Source organism: Rhinopithecus roxellana, chromosome 5, assembly GCF_007565055.1.
Source record: "Rhinopithecus roxellana isolate Shanxi Qingling chromosome 5, ASM756505v1, whole genome shotgun sequence".
NCBI lineage: Eukaryota > Metazoa > Chordata > Mammalia > Primates > Cercopithecidae > Rhinopithecus > Rhinopithecus roxellana.
In genome coordinates, this window is record NC_044553.1 from 81323068 (window position 1) to 81339073 (window position 16006).

Genomic DNA, 16006 nt, shown 5'->3' on the forward strand with positions numbered 1-16006 from the left:
AATGAGGTTGGGTGATTTGTTTTTGGTACTAAGGCATGATCTCTCGACTTGCAACCAAAAGAGATTAAGTGAAAGGTTAACTGGGTACTAAACAAGTTCTGGGACAAACAGGATCACAGTTCTTAGTGAACTAGCACTCTTTTCTTATTTTTATTTTTTATAGAGATGGGGTCTCACTATATTGCCCAGGCTGGTCTCAAACTCCTGGCCTCCAAGCAATCCTCCCACCTTGGCCTCCCAAAGTACTGGGATTACAGGCATAAGTCACAGCACTCAGCCAAACTGGCACTCTTTGTAAATACAGCCTAAATCCCTAACATGAAGGTTTTTGTAATTTATATTAGGGAAAAGATATTCACCTACCCACCTAATGAGGAATTTTATCAAGGGTACTGACTGATGAAATATTTTACTAGTCAGTTTTTTAGAAACTCACTCTAAAGTCTTTCAATTTAACTCAGCATACGTTCTAACAATTTTATAATTCGAATATGTGATTTTCGACAACTCCAAAATGAAAGTGGCAAGGTCTGACAAACAGCAATGCCCTATACTAACAAAGACAACCTGAATCACAAGCATGTGCACATACAACCACAGACACAAAATGGCAGTTATGCCTTCACAACACAAAATTACACAGTGAGCTGTGGCTTTCTTCTACTTACTGCCAAAGACGCATTCCTCTGAGACGCCTGCTCACATATATTCCAACATGAAAATAAGGGTTTATTCACATATTAAAAAGCCAACTCACATTACAAGTTGAAAATCTGGCCTTTTTTTGCCGCTGAATGAATACATTTGCTTGTCCTTTTTCTCTTTAGAGCAGATACAATGCTGGGAGAGAAGTGCTGGTAAAGATTCCTAATAAACTATGAGAAAAAATGAAAAAGGGGAGTCTATCTAGGAAAAGTCTGCATTTTATGTCTATTCCTAAGTGACTTATAAATGCCTGCAACTTTAGAATATAATTATTTTAAAGTTTTGTTATAAATAGAGACAATGTAAGAAAACTTTTGATTGTTTAAAAATAAATTGAAACACTGTCAACTTACTACTTAGCAAACACACACAAAAAAATGACTTTCACCTACTTCATTGCCAGGTACCCTAACAGGTCTCAGTAAGTCTACTGACCCAACATTTTGAGAAAGGGAAGAGAGGAGTATCAAATTTCCATTCTAAATACTGAGATACAGATTGTGAGACTAGTTAGGAGGAAGCAAAACAGATACAGTACACATTTCCAGGATTTCCCCTGCCTCCACCGCCCTGCAGAGGTTAAGCAGAGGCTGCAGATGGCAAGAGAGGTCTGAAAGGTCTGAGTGGAGAAATAAACCGGAGCTGGAAGACAGGCCACACTTCCTACCTTCTCACAAAGGAATATAGTATGGGACGCACGGAGGAATCTCCTAAAACTGACCCATGAGATCTGAACTGCTTACAAATGTCAAATATTCCACTGCTTTTCATTCTATCCAGGGAAAACACTTACTTTCATGAATGTATATGTACCTTCTATAATACTTTTAAAGAACAAGTATCCTTTTCTAATTCTCTCAATCACAGAAGAGTAAAAAACGTTTAGCAGCATTCTGGATAATTTGTGCCAATTTAGATGATTCATGTAGTATTGCTTTTCCAGACTAAATGGTCTATGGCCAGTGCTTTCAAGTCAACAAGGGTGCGGAGAGCAAGACCTAATTACAGATCTGAGTCAGTGTCTAGAAGCTCCCTCAGCCCAGGGGGCCCTTCCCCACAAAGGCAGCATTTCATCTGGCGGTATAAAAACAAGCCAAGTTTTTGTACTGCTTTTCACATTTAAGCAAGTCCTTTTGTATGCCTTTAATATATATACAAGTCCTTTCATATATAAGAAAGAAGGCTCCATTCCACAAGAAACAAACAAAAAAGAGTAGTATCAGTTCACTGAATTGATTTTTCAAAGAAAATTTTCAATAGGCTTTTCCCCTTAAAACCCAACTACAGCACTCACGTTTTTTTAAAAAAGAAAATGCACACAAAACATTATACAACAACAAATGCATTCACAAAGTACAAGATCTTCAAACAGTTTCAACAAAAGATGTTGTTTCCCTCCTGTAACATGGATATAATATGTATAAAGGGGAAAAAATCTTTTGAGTTCACTTTTTTCCAAATGTTAAACATTTCAGTAAAAATGGCACACAGAAAAAAATTTTATCATATTGTTGTAAATTTTTCTCTGATACTTTATCAGTAATTAGGTTCCCAAGTTGAAAGGATTAATGATTTTTGAATGGAACTGACTCAGTTTCATGGGGGCAACATTGTAAACAAGAGCAAAGGGTAATATGACTCCCCCAATAGTAAGGGAATTAGTTTTTTGAATGCAAAAGTTAAATGACTTAGGATTCATTTCAGGCCAGGCATGGTGGCTCATCTTTGTAATTCTAGCACTCTTGCAGGCTGAGGCGGACAAAAGATTACCCAAACTTGGTGGTTCATCACATCTGTATTCCCAGCTAATTGGGAGGCTGAGGTGGGAGGATCACTGGAGCCCGGGAGGTTGAGGCTGCAATGAACTAAGATTGCACCACTGTACTCCTGCCTGGGCAACAGAGAGAGACTCCGTCTCAAAAAACAAAACAACAAAAACAAAAGCAAAAGCAAACAAAAAAAAGATACATTTCACACAAGAACAAGATACAAAATGATCCCTAAGACCCAAAATTGGGTCACAAAGGACATAAGGGCACAACAAAGATTTCCAAGGAGGCTCCCAGATGACTGAGGTACAGTACTGTTTCAGGGTGGAACCTGACAGCCAGTTCTTAGGAGTAGATCCCTCTTCCATACTACCGCTGTCAGAACAAAGTAACATAGTGACAAACTGACAAATTTAGAAAAAAAAAAAGAAAAGGAAAAAAAAAAAAAACCAGAAGTAAATTTTGTAGGCATAATGGAGAATTCTCACAATGCAGAAAAATGATGCCAGAAGCAGCATTTGGACTACAGAATGAATAGAGCTATTTAAATGAAACAGCAACCAACACACTCTGAAAAGCTCAGTTGATCTATAAGTGTCCTGCACATTCCACACCTGCACAGGAGTGTAGAAGTAGCTACAGAGAGTGAACTCAATGGCAGGCCAATTACCAGAGAAAAGTGCTTTGTATTAGTAGATAAGACAGAAAGCTATCAGCATGTTGGTTCAAACTCATCGACCATTCAAAATCTAAAACATTCTATCACAGATCACTAGGATATCTAATAACAGATCTTTTCACAAGTGCCTAAGAACAGATTTATAGCCTCTTTCAGTGATTCTCAATTTATTCTCAACTCCCTTATGATTTTGAGTAATAAATGCACATAGCATCTACATTTACAAAGTTACTACATTACAAAGTAATGTAGTTTGTAATGCAATGTAGTTTGTAATGTACTTACAAAAGTAACTACATTACAAAGTTAAAGAGCATCCAAAAATCATATAGTACATACGTGGGAAGAGCACAAACAAGTGCATGGGAATAATAAAGACCAAAACCAGGAGAGGGGTTTCTTGGGGATAGAGAAAGGGAACTGCTGTTAGGGAGAAATATCCTGGGTTTTTAAATGTTCAATGGAATTGGTAAACATTCAATTTCTCTATAGAGGTGCTGAGGAGAGGTAACATGGATTTTGTTTTTCTGCTAATCAAAAAGGAGCTGGGAGTAAGGATATTTGTGTTATGCCTTATATACTTTTTATATTTGAAATATTCCTACTAATTTTTCAAGAACGAAAACAAATAAGGAATTAGAAGGGTATAGGACTGTCCTAAGAAAACACAAAGAACAAGTCTGCACTGCCAAATATGCACCTACCTATACAAAGGGATGATTTTTGCCAGTATCCAAGACCCTTTTTAGCATTCACAGCCCAAGGTGGTTGATTAGAAGGCAAAATCTTCTGGGGGAGTGGGGGGTGGGGAAGAATCTGAAAGTGATATATTTTATTCTCGTGTCTTTGAATACTAAATCACTACCTGCTAACTGTTAACAGTGAAGAGTATGCCAGTCAACACCGACACACTCTGCCAGTTTAATTTAATGGTATTATTTTGCCTTGCTTTGCAATTACTCCCACATTTCCCTAGGGAGAAACTAATGGATTACTAAAAATAAAATGGAGATTAAGTGAATCACTTAGGCTGTTTTGACTCCTAACTCAAACTGGCTTAAATAAAAAGGAAATGTATTGGCTCAAATGCTTGGACATCAGAGAAAGGGCAAGCTTCAGGGCTGGTTTCCTTGTGATTCTGGACTCTCCTCCACCCCGTGTGGCTTCTCACTCAGTCCGGAAGCTAGAATGCTGCAGCTACACCAGACCTCACACCAGCACACAACAACATCCAGAAGAAAGAGGCAGCTCTGTCCTAACCATGAGAAGCCTTCTGCCAGAAGCTCCAGGCAAACCCATATTGGAGCCACGCTGGGTAGAACAGGATTACAGGACCATCTCTGAAACTATCTCCCTGGCCAGGTGACACTCAGCACTCACTGAGGTAGCCAGAGTTCATGAGTCAATCATGGACAAGGCAGAAACCAGACTGCTCCTAATCAGGGCGAGCTGCAGTCAGTTCTTCAACCCTGTAACATGAGGAATAGATGGGATGCATAATATGGATCCAACCCTAATGTTCACTCAGTACTATTTACAGGGAATAGCCTGAGCAATACTGTATCAGATTACGAAATAAATCACTATTACACTGTATTTGTATATAAAGCTATAGATTCAAAAAGCAGATAACAAATGAATTCATCTCTTCAAGAAAAGAAGATTTTTAAAAATTTTGTTTTTATATTTTCATTTCTCTAATCAGAAATTTAAACACAGAAAATCAACACTTTGTAAAGCAGGTAGGTCATAGGAAGTACAGCATAGTACTTACTATATTCTTGTGCCATAGCTACTGAAATTTAGACAACAGCATCCACACCAATAAGGTATAACCTGAAATAAAATTAGAAAAAAAAAAACCTGTTTAAGTGCACAATAAATTTCACTAAAATACAATAGCTGCATAACTTTCACAAGTCTTTGTTCTAGAAGAGGCAAACCAGCCTTTCTAAGGTAAACAGTTGCTTTTAAGTTAGACATTAGAGAAAAATGTCTGTAGTATTATATTTCTAAATATTTTTAAGGTCACATGCATCTTTATAGAGCTGACCATAACCAACCAAAACAAACAAAATACCTTTTTATCAAATACTATTGACCTGGACTGCTATTTATAAAGCTGAAATAAAAAGGGGGGAAAATAGAATTATCATTTTTCTTTTTTTGAGATGGAGTATCGATCGTTCTGTCACCCAGGCTAGAGTGCAGTGGCATAATCTTGGCTCACTACAACCTCTGCCTCCCAGGTTCAAGCAATTCTCCTGCTCAGCCTCTCGAGTAGCTGGAACTAGAGGTGCGCACCATCACACCCAGCTAATTTTTGTATTTTTAGTAGAGACAGGGTTTCACCATATTGCCCAGGCAGGTCTCCAACCCCTGACCTCAGGTAATCCACCTGTCTCGGTCTCCCAAAGTGCTGGGATTAAAGACGTGAGACACTGTGCCTGGCTGAAAAACAGTTATTAAACAGACTTCAAAAATCACGTAGTCTACTCACTACAAGACACAACTAACTCCTTCAATCCAATGCAATTTAAAGCTAGATAAATCAGCTTCGATTTCTAAATTCCTTAACTTGAAGATCTGAGGAGACAGTTCTCAAGATAAAAAATTGCAAAAATATGATTCCAATATTTGATACTGCATCATCTTACTTAGTAAAAATCTATGAATATTCAGCACACCATGGAGTGCTGAACAAACACACCCACATAACCTGAGATTCTTAAGACCCTGAAATTGCTTTTAATATTCAAAAGGGAAAGAAAATAGCCAGTACAATGGCTAACGCCTGTAATCCCAGCTACTCTGGGGGCCCAGGCATGAAAATCACTTGAACCTGGGAGGCAGAGGTTGCAGTGAGCTTGTGCAACCCAGAGATTGCACTGAGATTGTGCTGCTGCACTCCTCCAGCCTGGATGATAGCGTGAGACTCAGTCTCAAAAAAAAAAAAAAAAAAGGGAAAGATAAGAACTCTGTCCTTATCCAAACCTCAGGCCACATAACTATATAACAAACCACACTTTCAATTAAGAGGGACTGAAAAACATAAAAGTCTAACTAAGTTTTAAGACAATGAGGTTTTCAGGTAGTATTATGACAAGGCTGAGGATCACTGTCCATGTATCCACAAATACAGTGCCTAACATCACTTGCCTTAGTGTGTGTGAGATTCAGCCATGTTGCTGTATTCACTATAGTTAATAAGCTTTTCAAAAAAAATTTTTAAAGCATTAAAAGAAGAAAAGTGGAAGCCTCAAAACAGAAGGAAATATTTGCAATACATATATCTACCAAAGGACTCCTTACAAATTAATATAAAGAACGCCTTACAAATTAATAACAGGGCTGTGCACAGTAGCTCATATCTGTAATCCCAGCACTTTGGGAGGCTGAGGCAGGAGGATCGCTTGAGCCCAGGAGTTTGAGAACAGCCTGGGCAACATAGCAAGACTCTGTCACTACAAAAAAAATTTAAAAATAAAAAAAAAATCAACATCTTCTTCAGTTTAAAAAATAAAAATAAATAAAAATAAAAAATTAGCCAGGCATGGTGGCGCGCACCTATAGTCCCAGCTATTTGGGAGGCTTAAGCAGGTGGATCACTTGACCCCTGGAGTCCGAGGGTGCAGTGAGCTCTAATTGCATCACCACATCCCAGCCAGAGCAAGACTCTGTCTCTGGGGAGAGAAAACAAAGATGAAAAAGACAAGCCACCCAAACAGAATATAAAAATGGCTAATAAGCATATAAAAAGGTGTTCAACTTCATGCATCACCATGGAAATACAAATTAAAACTACAATGAAATAAAATTACATAATGATGAAAATGGTTGAAATCTGACAACACCAAGCCTTAGGATGTGCAGCAATTCAATTCTCACACAATGCTGATGGGAATATAAACTGTAAAGCTGTTTGGCAGTATCCAATAAAGCACAATATAAACATACCCTGCAACCCAGCAATTCCACGCCGAGGTAAATGCCTCCTGGGAATGTGCATACATATATCCCACACAATAATTTTCCAATAACTGTTAGTTGTAATAGCCGAAACCTAGTAACAAATTGTGGAATATTCATACAATGGAATACTATAGCGCAGGAATCAGGCCTTTTTTTTTTTTTTTTTTTTTTACCTGTAAAGGGCCAAATAGTAAATATTTCAGGCTTTGCAGGCCATAAAGTCTCTGTCCCTATCACATCTGCTCAAACCTGCCTTTGGAGTACAAAAGCAGCCATAGACAATATGGGCTTGGCTGTGTTCCAATAAAACTTTATTTATAAAAACAGCCAGTCCACCAGCCTTAGTTTTGCCTGCTACACAGCAATGAATATAAATGAACCATAACTAATACTAGAACACTGATAAATCTCACAAACATAATGTTGAGACAAAGAAGCCAGACACATGAGAGAATATACTATATGTGTTTCTGTTTTATAAAGTTCAGTAATAGGTAAAACTATGTAAGTCAGAATAATAGTTTCCACTGAGTGTAGGATGTCGGGGAAAATAGAGACCGGGAGAAGGAAAAGGGGGGAAATTTGGTGGGCTAATAATATTAGATTCCCTGATTTGAGTGGTAGTTTCACAACTATGTTCAATTTGGAAAAATTCATTAAGGTATACATTTATAATGTACTTGTCTTCAATCTGAATAAAAAAAGTAAAACATTTCAGTAATTATTATAAATAAAGAATACGGGACACATTATTAAGTGGATGCTTTCTCATAGCGTGCTATACCCAGATTCAAACACTGACACAATGCAAGCCTTGTGCCCTCACAAAGCAAATTCCTGAAGCTCTCCCTTCACATCTACAGTGTGATGTCTGCATTGCAAGATGTTCCAAGTTTCATGCAGGACTTGAGAACAAGCTATGATTAGATAGCATACACAGGAGTGGCAGGAGGTAAACGCAATACAGAGGGAGGAAGGAAAGTAACAGATGGGTGAAGAGACTGGTAGAAATAAGGCCCTACATTTTAACACAATCTGCTAAGTAAGCAATACAGAATTTAAAAAGTAACATAAACAGCTTAGAAACACAATTTGGAAGGTCACTGAACTTGCCTTTTGGACATTAAAAATAATGACAATTTAAAAGCTTACTAAAGCTCTTAAAAGACTGATGAAGGGATTTATTTCTGGTACAACAATTTCTTCCAAACTAACAGATTAAACAGGGAGGAAGTTTCAACTTTTCAAGTGAAGTAGCAAATGTGCCAATGATACAGTCTTGACTTTCTAAGCCTACATGTTTTCACATTATAAGGATTTACGTTCTATTGTATGGGCTTATATCATTAGTGAAATGAAGAGAGAAGAAATAAAGAAAAGAAGGTGAAAATAGTTGAAATCTAGTCACTATAGGCCGGGCGCAGTGGCTCATGCCTGTAATCCCAGCACTTTGGGAGACCGAGGCAGGCAGATCATGAGGTCAGGAGATTGAGACCATCCTGGCTGACACGGTGAAACCTGTCTCTGCTAAAAATACAAAAAAATTAGCCGGGCATGGTGGCGGGCACCTGTAGTCCCAGCTACTCAAGAGGCTGAGGCAGGAGAATGGCGTGAACCCAGGAGGTACGGCTTTGGTGAGCCGAGATCGCACCACTGTACTCCAGCCTGGGCGACAGAGTGAGACTCCATATCAAAAAAAAAAACAAAAAAAAAAGTCAGCTGGGCTACATGGCAAAACCCCATCTCTAGAAAAAATACAAAAATTAACCAGGCTTGGTGGTGTGAGCCTGTAGTCCCAGCTACTCAGGAGGCTGAGGTAAGAGGATCACTTGAGCCCGGGAGGTTGAGGCTGCAGTGAGCCATGATCATGCCACTTCACTCCAGACTGGGTGAGAGGGCAAGATTATTAAATGTAGGGAGAGTAAAAGGCAAGTGAAAAGAAAATAAGGAAAGGAAGTCTTCCCATAGAAGTAAGAATGGAAATAAGTTTTGAATGATCACAGATAGGTGAGGTTAGGATAGAGAAGTATCACTCCAGGCAGAGGAAGAGAATGTATGCATGGAGACATGAATGAGTCAGTCATATCTGAGGTATAATGAGAAATCTGAGACAACCAGAATGTGATGTACAAGGAAAAGCTAAAACTGAGATGTGGCCAGGTGTGGTTGAACATGCTTATAATCCCAGCACTTTGGGAGGCCAAGGCAGGAGGATGCTTGAGCCTAGGAGTTTGAGACCAGCCTCGGCAACATAGTGAGACCTCATCTCTATTTAAAAATAAACAAATAAATAAAACTGAGATGATGAAGGGACTTGTCAACCACAATGAAGTTTGAATTTTATCTTATAAGCATTATGGAACCATTGGAGTGGGAATTGGGGAATGAGAATGGAATACAAGGCATAGAGGGGGAAGTGGCATGTCTCAAAATATATCTTTTTACATAGTTTTGACATTTAGAATCACGGTAATGTTTGACAAAATAAAAAAAGCAAACACTTAACATTAACCAGTATATAAGGGTTAATGAAAGTGAAACATCAACAGTAACAACTAAACTGCATTAGGAATACATAACATAACCACATGACTACCCTGAAGGAAATGCAGGACTAATCACTGTGGAAACCAGTATCTTGACTATAATAGACACTGAAGCTAGAGACAAAACAAATACAGAAAGGAGAAAAGGCTAGAATGAATTCCACGGTATTAGATTTGAATCAGCGGTATCACTATAAAATCATGGTTTTTAACATGTGTTTCAATAGACAGACAGGAACAGATAAATGTAGATATGTGTATGCATACATATATTCATTTCCTAGCTCTGTTCTCTTAGAGAGCCTAAGGATAATTACATCTTAATAGTACAATTAGCACCCAGATGGTGGTTCTAAACACCATCCTTCAATAGAAAGAACCAGGACTACTTGGAGAGATATCTGGCTGCAAAACTGGGACAGGGAAAATACTAGGTGAGCCTGAAATATCCTCTGGTGCCAAAATGTAAGGACATGCTCATAAAAGCTGGAGACTTCTTAAAAGGAAAGTGGAACCAAACTGAAGAGGCCACATCTGGAACAATTTAAAGGATTATAACCCATAGGATAAAACAAACATCCACAAGTCCATAGTGATAAAAAATAAATAACTGGATGTGTAAGTACATGGAAGAGAAGGCCAAGCTCTTTCTTATAGGAAAATTTTAATGAATACATGCAAAGAGGATAATGGAAGCAGAAAAACCACCATTTGACAAACACCACAGATAAAAGGAAATTAAGGAAACATAATTAAATGCAATGTTTGATCCTGGATTGGACCACGGTCCAAACAAAATACATTATTGGAACAGCTGACAGAAAAATGCAGTGTAGAGATTAGTTAATAGTATTCTATCAAGGTTAATTACCTGATTTAGATAAGTTTACTATAGTTATATAAGATAGTAAGAAAGATTTGGGAAACGCGGGCGAAGGGTAGATGGAAGTTGTTTGACATATCTAACTTTTTAAAAAAAATTCTGAGATTATGTCAAAATAAAAAGCAAAAAAAAAGAAAAATATGGATAGACGAGATTCTGAGTCATAACCTTCATCTAAAATCTAGTTTCAGGACTTTTTCTCTCAATGCCAAATATTAAAGCTGACAAAGTGTGATATCTAAAAAAAAAACATATATGCATGTATGTGTAAATGAGAAGTTTGAAAATATGAGCAAATAAGGGACTGTAAATAACCAAACAGAATGGAAAGAGAACCAAACCGCAGAGAAATTTAAAATGTGATAACTAAACTTTAAAAAATTTCATTAGGTGGATAAATTACAGAATGGACACAGATGAACAGTGAATCAGTGAACTGAAAGACTGACCTTGAAAAATTACCCAGAATGTTTCCCAAATAAAAAAAATGCAAACCTTAAAAGAGAGATTAAGGCTGGGTGCAATGGCTCACACCTGTAATTGCAGCACTTTGGGAGGCCAAGGCAGGTGGATCACCTAGCCTGGCCAATGTGGTGAAATCTCGTCTCAACTAAAAATACAAAAATTAGCTGGGCATGGTGGCGGAGCCTGTAATCCCAACTACTCGGGAGGCTGAGGCAGGAGAATCGCTTGAACCTGAGAGGCAGAGGTTGCAGTGAGCCGAGATCGTGTCACTGCACTTCAGCCTGGGCAACAAAGGGAGACTCCATCTCAAAAAATAAAGAAAGAAAAGAGAGAGAGATTAAAAAGCTTCGATGATAGAGTGAATAGACCTAAAATCTGCCTAAAAGGAGTGCAACTTGAGCATTCCAAATCGGAAAATCTGAAATCTGAAATGGTTCAAAACTTGAAACTTTCTGAGTGCTGCCATGATGCTCAAAGGAAATGCTCACTGGAGCTCAGGTTTTCATATTTTCAGATAGGGATGCCCAACTAGAAAGTATACTACAAATATTCCAAAATCTGAAAAAACCTGAAATCCAAAACACTTCTGGTTCCAAGCATTTCAGATCAGGGATACTCATATTGTACTAGAAGAAGATAATGGAGAGATTCTCTGGTATAAATGACACCAATCCTTGAATCCAGAAAGGCCAGCAAATAAGAAGCAAGTGAAAAATCAATACCAAGAGACATAAAAGTCAAACTACCAACCACTAAAAAAAAGCAATCTTAAAAGCAGCAGAGAAAAGAAAATCACCTACAAGTGTACACCAATTAAGATGATGGCTTATTTCTCAAAAGCAACAATGGAAGCCACAAGAGAGAGAACTATTATTTTCAATAAACCAAGAGAAAGAACTATCAACCCAGAATTATATAGCTAGAGATAATTCCTTCTAGAACAATAAACATTTTCAGGCAAACAAAACCAAGATTTTACCATCAATAAACACACACTAAATTATATGACTTTTGCACAGCAGGAAAATGATCCCAGATGACAGACTTAAAAAGGTGAATGGTGATACCACACAAAAGATGACAACCAAATAAAGGGTTAACAGTCAGATGAAAGATGACTGACCCCATTCATCATGATAAATAAACCACAATGTGGTACCACTACATACCCATTGGAATGGCTGAAATTAAAACCATGTCACTAAGAATGCGGAGTAAATGGGACTCTCTTACACCTTTGGTAGCAGTGTTAACTGATACGGCTCCTTTGGAAAACTGGCAGCATCTATTGAAGTTGGACATAGGAATATGCTATAATTTAGCAATTTCACACCTAGGTAGACAGCCAGCATAAATGAACACATATTTGTAGCAAAAGACACTAATGGGGTTCAGCACACGCTACTTCAAAATACGGCATCTTAGCATTTGAGAAAACCACAGAAGCAACCTTCTCCTGTCCTTCTATGAAGCAGGCCATAAAAGAATTCTCTAGCCTTCCTCTGAAGTAGGTTATAAGACCTTCATTCCAAAGATACCCTCCCTCTACCTACAGGAAAGGAATGCCCTTATCTCTGAAGACACAGGGGCACGGAGCAGCTGAACAAATAGGCCTAGTTTATTACCACTGCCTCATACTCCCTTTGCCCAATCATACTTCTGCACAACTGTCCACTCATCATCAAATTTAGTATAAAAATACAGAGGTGTCATTTTTCTTTGGGTCTTAATTCCTGAAGACTCCTGTGTCACATAAAATTTATATTAATAAATTCATATGCTTCTCTTTTGTTAATCTGTCTTTTGTGATAGGATGTCAGCCATGTACCTAGCCATTGGAAAGAAAAAGAAGTCTTTCTTCCCTACAACATAAACAAGGATGTTCATAGCAGTGCAATTCCTAATAGCCCGAAACTGAAAACAACTGCAGTGTACATCCACAGCAGAAAGAAAAGATAGGCTGGGCACAGTGGCTCACACCTGTAATCCCAGCACTTTGGGAGGCTGAGGCAGGCAGACTGCATGAGTCCAGGAGTTCGAGACCAGACGGGGCAACACGGCGAAACCCCGTCCATACAAAAAAATTTAAAAAGTAGCAAAACATGGTGATGCATTCCTGTAGTCCCAGCTACTCGGGGGGCTGAGGTGGGAGGATCACCTGAGCCTGGGAGATGGAGGCTGCAGTGAGCTGAGATCACACCACTGCACTCCAGCCTGGGTGACAGAGTATATAAATAAGTAATAGTAAAATAAGTAATAGTATAGATATTTATACAAAATATAAAATAAGTAATAGTAAAGAAAAATAATCGAGGAGTTCCATATAACAGAATACTGTAACAATGAAAGTAATGAAATATTGCTACCTGTAACATGAATTATCATGAATATAATGCTGAAAGAAAAAAGCCATATACAAAAGTATATACTACCTAATTCCATTTACAGAAAGTTCAACACCAGGCAAAACTAATCACTGCTATAACTCACAGGAGTCCCATCAGGAGCTTCTAGAGTGACACTTCATTTTCTTGATCTCGGGACTGGTTTCACAGATGAGTCCAATTTTTGAAATTCATTCACCTATCCACTTATAATCTGTGCTCTGTGTGTATATCATACTTCAAAATAACATTTATTTAGCAAGAATATCACAGAAAGGAATACTGTATTCTCATGGCATCCTATCAGTGACAAACAATTTTGATTTGTATTCTTACCAATGATGTTCACTTTGATGAACTGATTAAGGTGGTATCTGCCAGGCTTCCACCACTGTAATTTATTCTTTCCCCCTTTGTAATTAGTATTTCATAGGGAGGTAATCTGAAACTATATAAATATCTGGTACCTCATCAAGCTTTCAATTAACGCATTTCATTATTTTTTTTAAAAAATGTGTTTTTTAATTTTTTTGAGACAGGGTCTTGCTCTGTCACCCAGGCTTGAGTGCAGTGGTGCAACCACAGTTCAGTGCAGCCTCGATCTCCTGGGCTGAAGCAATCCTCCCGTCCTCAGCCGCTAAGACTATAGGTGTGTGCTGCCACCACACCCAGCTAATCATTTATTCATTCTTACATTTATGTTATTCATTAATTTATTCAGTGGGTTATAATCCATTACTATTATTGTTTACTATAATTAATCACTACTACAATCAATCCATCAATCAATCAATCAATCATTTTTTTCCATAAGAGACTAGGTCTCGCTCTGTCACCCAGGCTGGAGTGCAGTGGTATGATCATAACTCACTCAAACTCCTGTCCTCAAGCAATAATCCTGCCTCAGTCTCCTGAGTAGCTAGGACTACAGGTGTGTGACAGGTGCGTGACCTGGCTACTTTTTTTTTTTTTTAATTTATTTGTTTAAAGGTAGGGTTTTGCTATGTTGCCCAGGCTGGTCTCAAACTCCTACCCTAAAACAATTTTTCCAACCTTAGCCTCCCAAGTAGCTGGGATTACAAGCGTGAGCTGCTGTATCTGGCAATCATTCCCTCATTTTCTGAAACCACATGTTTTGGTCTCATTTCTCCAAGGAGTACTGGTTCCTTTTATTAGAGAATTGTATTTAGAAATCAAGATTCAGGCCGGCTGCGGTGGCTCCCGCCTGTAATCCCTGCACTTTGGAAGGCAGAGGCGGGCGGATCACAAGGTCAAGAGATCGAGACCATCCTGGCCAACATGGTGAAACCCCATCTCTACTAAAAATACAAAAAGTATCCGGGCGTGGTGGCAGGCGCCTGTAGTCCCAGCTACTCAGGAGGCTGAGGCAGGAGAATGACATGAACCCAGGAGGTGGAGCTTGCACTGAGCCGAGATTGCCCCATTGCACTCCAGCCTGGGTGACAGAGCGAGACTCCGTCTCAAAAAAAAAAAAAAAAAAATCAAGATTCGGGTGCCAGATATGTTCACTGTGATTGGAGGATATTTCCAGGCACTGTCAATGGGCAGTGCTAGGGAATAGAAATGCACTATGTGTTATACATCTACACAGATATCTACATCCATAGGATTTTATTAGGAGGGTTTTTGTTTTTGTTTGAGGCAGGGTCTCACTCTGTTGCCCAGGCTGAAGCGCAGTGGTGCAATCACAGCTCACTACTGCAGCATCAACCTCCTGGGCTCAAGCGATCCTCCCACCACAGCCTCCCAAGTAGCTGGGACTACAGGCATGTGCCACCACAACCAGGTAATATTTCTAGTTTTTTGTAGGGATGGGGTGATAAGGTTTGACTGTGTCTCCACCAAAATCTCAACTTGAATTGTATCTCCCAGAATTCCACGTGTTGTCGGAGGGACCCAGGGGAAGGTAATTGAATCTTGGGGGCTGGTCTTTCCCATGCTATTATCATGATAGTGAATAAGTCTCAAGAGATCTGATAAGTTGATCAGGAGTTTCCACTTTTGCTTCTTCCTCGTTTTCTCTTGCTGCCACCATGTAAGAAGTGCTTTTTGCCTCCCGCTATGATTCTGAGGCCTCCCCAGCCATGTAGAACTGTAAGTCCAATTAAACCTCTTTTTATTCCCAGTCCTAGGTATGTCTTTATTAGCAGTACGAAAACGGACTAATACACAGTGTTTTGCCACGTTGCTCACACTGGTGCCGAACTCCTGAGCTCAAGCGATCTGCCAGCGTCAGTCTCCCAAAGTGCTGGGATTACAGGCGTGAACCATTACATCCAACGAGACATTTTAAAAACTCGACAAATTCCAATTAATGGTGCCAATACTAGTAACAAAAAGTAAAAAAAAAGAAAAAAACTTGACAAGCTGACTATATGTGAAGGTCACATGAAAAATCAAAAAGCCCAAGAAAAATCAAGATACTACACATGAAGACAACAGTAATGAGAGGATCTGCCATACCAACTATTAATTATAACACAGTAAGACTTCCAGGTTAATGGAGAAAGGATGAATTTTTAATAATGGTACCTGTAAATGTGTTTAGCATGTGGAGGGAAATTAAACTGGATTCCTGTTGT

General features: G+C 38.7%; 1 protein-coding gene across 10 annotated transcripts in view; it reads right to left on the reverse strand.

Annotated features, from left to right (window-relative positions):
• The window catches only part of SIPA1L1 (signal induced proliferation associated 1 like 1), a 412564-nt gene that overhangs the window by 207046 nt on the left and 189512 nt on the right, over window positions 1–16006 (reverse strand). For 7 of the 10 annotated variants that reach the window (XM_030930501.1, XM_010360620.2, XM_030930495.1 and 4 more), the window contains one exon: window positions 4928–4989. The exons of 2 other annotated variants lie outside the window; for them this stretch is intronic. Coding sequence is in view for 2 of the 8 variants with exons in the window: in XM_030930502.1 (XP_030786362.1) it covers window positions 4928–4943 (16 nt within the window). In the remaining 6 variants the exon portion in view is untranslated. Of the gene's footprint in view, window positions 1–4927; window positions 4990–8693; window positions 8739–16006 lie in introns of those variants that run through there. One more of the 10 variants, XM_030930496.1, reaches the window with a different exon arrangement.